This window comes from Carlito syrichta, unplaced genomic scaffold (assembly GCF_000164805.1).
Source record: "Carlito syrichta isolate Samal-C Ts95f unplaced genomic scaffold, Tarsius_syrichta-2.0.1 Scaffold287424, whole genome shotgun sequence".
Lineage (NCBI taxonomy): Eukaryota > Metazoa > Chordata > Mammalia > Primates > Tarsiidae > Carlito > Carlito syrichta.
In genome coordinates this window covers 250,225-261,658 of record NW_007231520.1, presented here as the reverse complement: position 1 = coordinate 261,658, position 11,434 = coordinate 250,225, and the positions used below count along the sequence as shown (strand labels likewise).

The 11,434-nt window shown below is 43.5% G+C and overlaps 1 protein-coding gene across 1 annotated transcript in view; it reads right to left on the bottom strand.

The window, feature by feature from the left end:
* The window catches only part of CRCP (CGRP receptor component), a 45,069-nt gene that overhangs the window by 3,400 nt on the left and 30,235 nt on the right, over window positions 1–11,434 (bottom strand). Inside the window, exon 5 of the mRNA XM_008052742.2 lies at window positions 3,656–3,713. Coding sequence (XP_008050933.1) covers window positions 3,656–3,713 — 58 coding nt within the window. The remainder of the gene's footprint in view (window positions 1–3,655; window positions 3,714–11,434) is intronic.

The window sequence follows — 11,434 nt, the reverse complement described above, 5'->3', positions numbered from 1 at the left end:
AAAAAATCAGCCGGGCGTGGTAGCGCATGCCTGTAATCTGGCTACTCGCAAGGCTGAGGCAGAAGGATTGCCGGAGCCCAGCAGGTGAGGCTGCGGTGGCCGGGAGCAGCCACTGCACTCCAGTCTGGGCGACCAAGTGAGACTCCAACACAAAAAAAAACACAAAAAACAAAAACAAACAAACAAAAAAAGAATTTAAGTTGACGTAAGTTAAGTAAAGAAGTTAAGTCTGGTGTATGTCAGACATGGTCTCTGGCATGGATCACGGTGCCAGTCATTGCCAACTTAACTTCTTTACTTAACAATTTAAAGTGACCATCTCAATGTTCTCAGATAACAGGGGTTTCAGGTTATTCAAAATATAAAGGCAAATGAAATGTAAAAATCCAAAGTACTGGCTGAAGGGTTAACATAAATGATAAATTTTTATTATATCAATCCCAAAAGCATCAAACTGGGCAGCTAAACTCCAAAAATAGTTGTTTCTCACTGTAAGTTGCCAAGCTAATGTCCTACTTTCCTCAAAATGATTCAAAATCTAACAGCAACAAAACACTTCCAGTTATTTGACCTAGAACAGTTCACTTATCCTTTCTCTCTAAATTTTAACCTTCTCTAATGTAAAATGAAAGTAATGCCTATACTCAGGGCCAAATAAGAACATATGTGGGCCGGGCGCAGTGGCTCACACCTATAATCCCAGCACTTTGGTAGGCAGAGGCGAGAGGATTGCCTAAGCTCAGGGGTTCAAGACCAGCCTGAGCAACAAGGTAAGACACATGCCTATGGTTCCACCTACTTGAAAGGCTGAGGCAGGAAGATCACCTGAGCCCAGAAGGTCAAGGCTGCGGCAGCCGTGAGCATGCCACTTGCACTCCAGCCCGGGTAACACAGTGAGACTCTGACTCAAAAAAAAATTTTTTAAACAGTAATAATAAAAAGAACATATGTGATAGTGCTTTACAAGCAATAACATTCTATATAATTCAAGATGTTTTATAGTCACTAAATTGGTAACAGGCACAGAAACTAATGCAGTTCAGGACAGTGGTCTGTGAGACCATAGAGCTCACTGATCTATCTTCAGGCCAGAGGGTTCACAAATCATTCCAAATAAATAGACAACTGGGCATGCCAAAAGTCCTAAGCCAGGTAGCCAGCCCATTTCCTCGCAGACCCTCTGAGGCAGCAGGCAGTCACCAGAGGATTACAATAAGTCACGGCTGAGGCATAACTGAAGAAGTGAGATGCGTTAGCCTCCAAAAGACACCCGGCTCCCAAACGAATAACTAACAAATGCTGGATGCTGGGACTGCTTTCTGGACCCAGGGAGAATAAATGGCTGTGAGGTTAATAGAGGGAGCGTCTCAAGTCTCTTGTACTTTCCACTCCATGTGAAACTTTCATTTCTTATCCCTCTCTGATCGAGAAGAGACATTGCTATAAACCTTGGTAAATTATCGCCTACCTTCTGTAACCAAATCCCAGGGTAGCTATAAAATTGTCCAACTCCTGGGAAACAACATCGTTTTTATCAAGGCCTAGCTACTTTGTAGAAAGGAGATGAGAAGAACCTAGGGGATACCACACACATCTTTCTTCTCACCCAGCAAAAGTACACCCAGCTTGGAGGAACAAAGCACAGCTCTGAATCAGAAAGGCCCAAAGCAGCCACTCACTAGCCCTCAGGGCTAAAATGGAGAGACCATCTGCCCCCTTCCAAGACTGTGGTGAGGGCACTCAAAGTTACAACTGTCGGCAGTGACTGGCACCATGACCCACGCCAGAGACCAGTGTGGCATACACCATTCTCAATAGCAGCTCATCTTCCCAAGTAATAATAGAGTTTTCTACAGGCTCTGGGATGAGGTCACACTAATCCTCCTCATCTCTTCTCTCCGTCTGTCATTAAGCCATGAACAACATATGCTGCTGATTAAAGCTGGAGGAGACACGACATGTGATCTTTAACCCAGAGGGACAGGGATTAGGTTCTTGCTGTTTTGTTTTTTTCTCTCCTCTAAGTTAAACCTTTAGCAGAGTACAGCATCAGAATAATGCGGACACACAAAAAAGCTTACAGGTTAGTTCCCCAGAAAGACACCCTGATGGAAGGAATGTTTCTAATTTAATTCTGGGTGCATTTTTGAATGGCAGAAACAACTCAAAAGATAATAAAAGCTCTAGTCAAAAATTAAACACCCCACGAGCCTTTGAAAAGTTTTTTTTATAAGCAACTCTAAAGATGCTAGTTTTGTTTGCTTGCTTGTTTCTTTTAAGAGACAGAGTCTCACTGTCACCCAGGCTGGAGTGCAGTGGTGCAATCAGTTTGTAGCCTCAAACTCCTGGGCTCCAGTGATCCTCCCACTTTAGCCTCCTGAGTAGCTGGTACTACCGGTGCACACCACCATTCCCAGCTAATTTTTTAAATTATTTTTTTAGAGATGGGAGTCTTACTACGCTGTCCAGACTGGACTAAAACTCCTGGATTCAAGTGATCTTCCCGCCTCCGTCTCCCAAAAGCACCAGGATTACAGACATGAGCCACAGTGCCTCCTGAGCCCACATAGGTGTTTTTGGTGGTTTGTTTTTTTTTTTTAAACCATTTTCTTCCCCACAGTTCTAAAGGAAATTCTACAAAGAGCTTTTTCTAAAACTGACCTTGGAAACTGCTTGACTCTCATTTTATTAATCCTCTAGACCAAAATTTTTTTTACTGGCAGTTAGATGGCCTGTCTAACATTTGTGGCTTACTGAGGCTCTCCGCCCTGTATAAGCAAGGAAACTACCACAGTGTACCAATATGGCAGCCAGTCAGTTTGTATCACTGGGCCCCATTTTCACATTCCCCTTACACCATCTCAGGCCTTCTACTCCGCCATCTTCCCCAATCCTGAAGCCTTATGTAGTGATTGCAATTGGACTATACATGTGAGGAAGCTCCACTAAATGGTTTTATGCAGGGAAACAAGATGATGACATTTGTGATTTTAGAAGAGAACCATGACAGTGGTGTAGAAGATGGACTGCAGGGGGCCAGGCTGGAGGCAAAAACTGTAAGAGCCATGTGGAGAATGAAGATAGCAATCAATGCAGCACAGTGGGGAAAGAAGAAAGAAGAAAGGATAGAAGCAACAGAACTTGGAATACAAGGAAGGGAATGACTTCCAGGTTTCTGGCTTGGAAGACCAGGCCAGGGGGGTGAGAGAGAGGAAGAGAGCACGTGAGGAAGTGCACACATGCTCCATTCACTAAGAAAAGAAAGAAAGGAAGAGCAGGGGTGAAGGGTAGGAGTGGGAGGACGGAAAACTCACCAGAAACACGTTGAGTTTAATGTTTTTATGCAACATCTGGTTGGCAGCAACCCCCACAGGAAAGCAATGGCCAGAATGGCCGAGGACATCATGGGAGACAGAGAGCTGCCAAGTTATAGTCCCGAACCCTACGGGAGGAATTAAATTTCTTCTAGTCTTTTACTTTCCCTAAGTCCATACTAACTGGTGAGGGTCAAACTGGTGAGGTCTCATTTTTTTAAAAAATGGGGTGGCTGGACAGCCACTTCAATAATTGGCAGTTTCTGACCTGTCCATCTGAAGCCTTTCTAAATCTCGGACCTAGAAAACAACCCTCTCAAGTTCAGGCCCCCTTCACTCACCAGCTGGATCTCAACAGCAGTCATAGGCCTGTGATTCAGCAGCTGAAGCTTTTCAGCTCTGTCAAGAGAAAAGTATAAAGCATTTAAACGTCAAGAACCTTGAGTCTTGACCAAGCTGTGTAGAGAATACTTTGTCAGATAAAAAAATGGGAGAACCACTGGAAAATGACCTTCAGTTTCTTCAATTACAAGGGTATAAATGTGTGTCAGAATCCTAAAGCATACAGAGGCATGACACTGAGAAATGGAGCAATAGAGGAACAGTTTTAAAAATATATATATGACATAGCAATGTTTATTAGGAAAATGTGAAGTAATGTTTTCTTAATCCAAATCATAGAAAGTAAAGATTAACAAAATCATCTTGGTTGATTGAGCATTGCTTAGAAATAGGTGAATTCCTTTTTTGGGATTAAAACTTTTACCCAGATTGGACCTATTATCTATGTAAGCAAAACAGGGACCTCATGAGTTAAAAACAGAAGTATAGGTACAGTCCTATGCTCTCAAACAGTTTACAACCCAGTGGGGAAAGAAGATAAATACGTGCAAATTTTCACAACAAAAGATTTAAGTAACAGTTAAACATAATAATTATTATCTGTCACAAAGAAATATACAGCTCATTGCTGAAAGGGTGGTTGAAATGTGTGAACCCAAAGAGATAAAAGAACTTCAAAGGAAAGAGAATGATTCCAATTACCTTCCCTGTGCAGGTGACAATTTCTAAGTTTCTTTCCTAGTCTGACTCTGGTGTTCCAGATCCATCTTTCAATTCAGTTTACTAAATACTTGTTGAGGTTAAAGACATTCTGGAATAAAAGGTTGAAGCCGGGCTCGGTGGCTCAGCCTGTAACCCCGCGCCTTGGGAGGCCGAGGTGAGTGGATTGCCTGAGCCTGCGGATTCAAGACCTGCCTAGGCAACTTGGTGAGACCTCATCTCTACAATAAATCAAAAAAATCAGCCGAGCGTGGTAGCGCATGCCTGTAATTCCAGCTACTTGGAAAGCTGAGGTGGAAGGATCGCTGGAGCCCAGCAGGTCGAGGCTGTGGTGGCTGGGAGCTGCCACTGCACTCCAGTCGGGGCGACAGAGTGAGACTCCAACTCAAAAAAAAAAAAAAAGGTTGAAAAAACCAATTTCTACAGCCATGTGTTTGGGAAAGCAATCATGTGTTTTGATAAGTTGCTTAGTCTCCTTAAGCCTCAGTTTCATCACCTGTAAAATAGGAATTATTACAGTACTTACTATCTCATTTGAGGATCATGAGGGATGAAAATCTTACCATTTCTGGTGGCAACAGCCACCATTTGTTACTTGCTTTCCATGTGGCAAGCACACTTAACCCTCAGACTTAACTGACACTGAGACAGTAAATAACTTGCCCAAAATAATAAAGTTAGTAAATGGCAGAGCTGTCATCAGAGCTCCTGTTTTTAACCATCTGTTTCTAGTGTAAATGTGACAATGGAGGGAAGGGGTTCCTAATGGTGTCCGTCGTCCCCATTACTAAGGCAGCTGAAGTCAAGTTCTAGTCCCCATAATCCCCCAAACATTTACTCTAGATTCAAAAAGGGAGACTTCATCGAGATGACCCTTGCCCTGAGCCCCGAAGGATTCTTCTAGGCAAAAGGGATGTGATGAATGGGCAGGAGAGCAGGAACAACACAGGTAAACGCCCAGAGGAACAAAAGTTCATGGAGTTTTAGGAAATATCTAGAGAGGTGTGGGACACAAGGTAAAAGAGTCATCTGGACAAGACCGTAAGGGGCCCTGACTACCAAGAGGCTGGACATGACTCTGCAGACACTGGGGAGCAAACAAGGTAAAGAGTGGCATGCGCTGGCTGCTACTGGCAGCATTCTGGAAGACCTGAGAAAATGAAGGCAGAGACAAGAGAGGGAAGTACTGTAATACCCCCAGGTGAGAGGAAATGAGGGCGTGACCTTGGGCAGCAGAGCAGAAATGGCAATAAGAGCCTGGACACGTGACCTGCTCCCAGTCACCTTCAGGAAAAGTCAACAGGACCTGACAACTGCCTAGATCGGGTGGGGGTGAGGTGGAGTGAAGGAACAGACTGAGGATTAAAAAATATATACATCATTTGAAATTCCTTTAAATACATTACTTAAACTCCATCATTTAAAAATACATTATTTAAAAACTGAAGTGGCTTCTGTCAAAAAGTTTGTCTAGTTTGGTCTAGAACTAAAGAAAAAAAGCAGAGCTAGATTTATTTGCAAGGAGTTATGTGAAACCATGGAGTGGATATCATGGCCCAGACACCAACTGTGGAGAAAGTGAAGACCCAGGCCAGAACAACATAAGGCGCCTCCATTTGGGGCCAGGAGAAAAGGCAGCAAAGGAGAATGAGAAGGAGCAAAGAAAGAAAAAGGAAACCTAGGAGAGTAGTGTTAGGGAAACCACGAGAGGAAAAATTCAGGAAGAGGGATCATCAACACTGTCAAGAGGAAAAGTAGGTTGGCAGTGTAGAAGTCACCGGGTCTGCCCCAAAAAAAGAGGACACTGGTAGCCTGTGTAAGCAGTTCAGTGGAGTGATGGTTGTGCTGCCACCCGGACCATGGAGACTGAGGACTGATGTGGAGAAAACAGCCTCCCGACAAAACAGAAGCAAAATAGCAACTACAGCCTGAGGAGGCAGGGTCTGGAGGGAGAGTGGAGGATGTTTGTCCGCTACGGAGACAAACATGTGGAAAGGCTATGAGCCTTAAAAACCTTAAAAACCGATAAACTATATATAGGAGGGACAGAGAATGATCCTCAGAAACCATAGCCCAAAGTTCCAGTGAAGGGGCTCATGTTCTACTGAGATCACACAATGTGGAAGGAAAAAGTAAATTTGAGAGGATGTGCAGAGAGATGAGTTTACTCTGGATAGTCTTCTCAGTGAAGCAGAAGTTACCACTGAGAGGTCTCCACGTGAAGAGGGATGACAAGGACTAAAAGCTGTAGAGAATCTGTCAAGAAGGGGACTAGGAACAAGATCAGTAGCAAAAACACTCGCAACCACTCCCCGAAAAACCCCAACTCCGGGTCAAAGTTGAGCACTGCTGGAGTAAAACCACAGACCCTCGCAAGCAGCATGCTCTGGCCTGGGGAGGCAGCAGAGGAGACAAACACTCCCTGCTGCTTCGTACAAAGCCAATTTTACTGTCTCTACCTTCTTCCCTTGCTTCTCAACTCACTCACTTTAGCTTCTGCCCCAAGTGATTACCAAAACTGCTCCTGCTGAAGGGCCCAGTGCCCCCACATCAGCAGATCTGTTGAATGCTTCTCTGCCTTACTCTACTTGGTCTCTGTATCTGACATTGCTAATCACTCCCTCCTTAAAACTGTCTTACCCTTATGGCTTCTACAACACCATTCTTTCTCAATTCTTTTCTTATCTTTCTGACAACTACGTCATCTCCTTCTGGGTTTTCCCTTCTGCTTGTCCTAGCATTCCCATGGTACCAGCTTTCATCTCTGATGCTCTTACTGAGTTCCTCATCCAAACTCCACATCTCAACTGCTACTAAAGGTATTAACCAAGAAATTGATGCTTTCAAGCTATGTGAGTGAGTTCCACACTTCTGCAGCCAACGTCGTACTAGACATCTCCACCTAGACATATCAGACACTTTCTGAACTTGACACATCCCAGAGTGATCTGATATTCTTCCCACAAACCAGCTCCTCTCTCTGTACTTCTCATCTTGGTGAAGTGCCAAACACACAGACCAGAAACCTAAGGGTCCTCCCTCTCACCCACTGCCTATATTCAGTCACCAAGTGTTACTGATTACATTAACTTCAAAATACCTGTATGTCCCTCACCATTTCTATGGGCCACTTCAACCTCTTGTTTAGATGACAATGGCCTCTATTCTCAGGGGTCAGCTACTTTTTTAAGCTATCTTCTCTCTTACAAATAAAGAATCTTCTAAAAAGTGGAAAACTGGCCAGTACAGCGGCTCACACCTGTAACCCCAATACTTTGAGAGGCCAAAACAGGAGGATCATTTGAGGCCAAGAGTTCAGGACCAGCCCAGGCAACATGGCGAGACCCTGTCTCTACAAAAAAAATCTAAATATTAGCCAGGTGTGGTGGTGGGTCACATCTGTAGTCCCAGCTTCAGCTGAGATGGGAGGGTTGCTGAAGCCTAGGAGTTGGAGGCCGCAGTGAGCTATGATCACGCTACTGTACTCCAACCTGAATGACAAAGTGAGATCCTGCCTTAAAAAAATCCCCACAAAAGCCCCAAATGGAAATCTGATCATCTCATCATGCTGATTATAATCCTTCTTCTATCTTCACAGGTTTTTGGTCCGAACCTGAATTTCCGTAGTTCAGTCCCCAGAACCCTTTGAAATATGATCTTTAGCCGGGCTCGGTGACTCAGCCTGTAATCCCGTGCCTTTGGGAGGCTGAGGTGAGTGGATTGCCTGAGCCTGCGGGTTCGAGACCTGCCTGGGCAGCGAGACCTCATCTCTACAATAAATCAAAAAATCAGCTGGGCGTGGTAGCGCATGCCTGTAATTCCGGCTACTTGGAAGGCTGAGGCCGAAGAATCGCCAGAGCCCAGTAGGTCGAGGCTGTGGTGGCCGGAAGCGGCCACTGCACTCCAGTCTGGGCGACAGAGTGAGATTCCAACTCAAAAACAAACAACAACAACAAAAAAAAAAGAAATGTGATCTTTGTCAGTCTCTCTAGTTCTGTAACATTCTGCTTTTCCTAAGTCTCATATTCCAAGGAGACCAAACTGCAAACACTACGCAGAAGAGCATCAGGCTACTCCCTGACTGTATGCCTTACTTAGTACACTGTGCTTTCTGACACATTCGCGTCTCTCCACTGTGTCCCTATTACCACAGCACTTACACTGTGTTCATCTTTGGGTCTCTAACAACTAAGACACAGTTAACATGACATAAGCGTAATCCAAAGGATAAATTAAAGAAAGAGCTAGGGAAGCCCTGACTTCCAAGAGAAGTTCATAGAAAAGATAAGTGGAGAAATCTGGGCAGGATTTCATGCTCTGAAAGCAGACAGGGTAACCAGACCCCAGATATTAGAGAAACCTGACAACTCATCCACCTACTCTGAAGCTGAAGAGGCACATGTCCCAAATATGGTGTCAGCCCTCAAGAGTAATCTGCACAGAAGAGTCCCTTTTAGGGACTCAAACTTATTTACAAGCCCACCTAAGGTGAGCCTTAGAGGCAAGTCCTCCTCCTATTTCTGGCAGTCATAGCTGTATACATTAGGAAGGAGATCGTAGGTTGAGAGCTGGGGTTACAAGTCAGGCCGCAGTTCCCCAAGAACTAAATGCCCTCTGCAAAAATTAAATGACTAAAGAACCCAATGCTTCAGGGGAAGTAACATGCTACATAAAAAAATGACTTAGAGTCTCAACACCACCATTTTGCACAATAAGGTTATAAAGTCAAACAAAACATGATTCCTACCTTACCCTCAAAGACTCTAGTAGTGGAGGTGTTTAAAGCAAATTAATGGATCCCCAGTGTGCACTAACAGAATTGCACCAGTTAATGGCTGTAACCTTGAATCTCCTCTCCCTGAGAGAATGGGAAAGAAAAAAACTCTATTAGGGATGTTCAAATACAAGGATTAAAGAACATTTCAGTAGTTCCTGTTATAAATGTGATTCCTGATTTAAACTGCACTAGCTAGCACAAGATGGTTCAGGTCTCTTGACAGTATTTGGCAAGCTGCTACCTCCCTGGGGAGAAGCCAGATCCTGGAAACAGTGAAAGAAGCCTGTCATCTCCCTCTACTGGCTGTTGTACACCACCACAGCCTGCGGCGTTTGCTCCTGGTAGTCATGGAACCAATCGTTTAATGAGAGGTAGAGATTACAGGGTCATGAAAAACTTTATAAATCCTCAATTTCAGGATCACAAATGGAAAAAGGGAGCTGAAATTAATCCTTCTCTGAATATTACAATCTGCTTTAAATTTATATAGACTATGGCCTGTCATGAATCAGCCTGAAAGACAATTCCTATTTGGAGGTTTCTTGAACAATATTTGTCCACATGCATAGTGGAAAAGATGCTGGAATTAGGAAGCAATACGTCAGCCCGAATAGCTGAGAAGCGGCCTTAAAAAAAAAAACCAACCATCAGGACTTCTGTTGTAGACAAGATGGAGTAAGCCCTCAAAGTCTATTTCTCCACAGATTACAGTGAAAAAAAAAAGCCTGGACAAAACAACAGACGCAATACTGTGAAGACTCTTAAAAGTAAATAAAAGTAGGTGAACGGAAGGAAACAAAACTTGAAGGACCAGCTGGGATGGAGGATGGATGGGTGTTTCTTGAGTTTTTTCTGCCTCTTCTCTCTCAGGCCTTGAGCGTGGGGCAGGCCTTTAGCAGAGCTGTGGTGGTGACTCCCCAGGCAGTTAAAACTCCAAGAGGAATCCCATCCTTCTGAATAGAAGATTGAGAAAGGCTGGAGAACTGGGTGAAGTTCACAACTCAAGGGCAGCTCCCTAGCACAGGACCAGCAGCAGGTGAAGCCAGGAAGGAAGCTTTTCTAGTCCAAAGAATCCTTTTTTTTTCCCTTCCCATTTTTTTCTCTCCTTGCTTTGCCCCAAGGGCAGTGCCAGTAACAATCACAAAACTGGGCAATTAAAACTTCGAGAGAATGAAATAGAGAACTTTCTTACATCACACAACCTCCCCAAGTTGAAATAAGAAGAAATTGAGACCCTAAATAGACCAATAACAACCCAGCAAATCAACTATGTCATAAGAAAACTACCTACACAAAAAAACCCTGGACCAGATGGCTTTCCAGCAGAATTCTACAAAACATACAAGGAGGAACTGATACCAATCCTATTGAAAGTATTCCAGGCAATCAAGAAAGATGGAGCTCTCCCTTAATCATTTTATGAAGTTAATATCACATTGATACCCAAACCAGGTAAAGATCTAACAAAGAAAGAACTACAGGCCAATATCCTTGATGAACATAGATGCCAAAACTCTCAACAAGATCCAACAACACATCTCAAAAATCATCCACCATGACCAAGTAGGTAGGCTTCATCCCTACGATGCAGGGCTGTTTCAGCATCCGCTAGACCATAATTAAACATTCGCAAGACCGTAATTAAATACATCAACAGATGTAAAGACAAAAACCACATGATTATATCGTCAGATGTGGAAAAAGATTTTGATAAAGTTTAGCACCCCTTCTTGATAAAAACCCTTGAACATCTAGGCATAGACGGAGCATACCTCAAAATAGTAAGAGCCATCTATGAGCAACCCACAGTGGCATACGGCTAAACAGAAATTGGACCCATTTCCCCTGAAAACTGGAACAAGACAAGGATGCCCACTCTCACCCCTATTGTTCAACATAGTATTAGAAGTCCTAGCTAGAGCAATCAGACAAGAGAAGGAGATTAGGGGTATCCAAATAGGAAAAGAGGAAGTTAGGTTATCCCTCTTTGCAGACAACATTATTGTATATCTCAAAAACCTCCTTGCACTGATAAAGGACCTTGGCAAAGTCTCAGGGTATAAAATAAATGTGCAAAAAACAGTCTCATTTCTATATACCAACAATAAACAAACAGAAATCCAAGTAAAAAGCACAATCCCATTCATAATCACCACAAAAATATGAAATAGCTTGGCACCTTCCTAACCAAAGACGTGAAAGACCTTTACAACAAAAACTACAAAACACTGCTCAAAGAAATAAAAGATGACACAAACAAATGGAAAAACATTCCATGCTC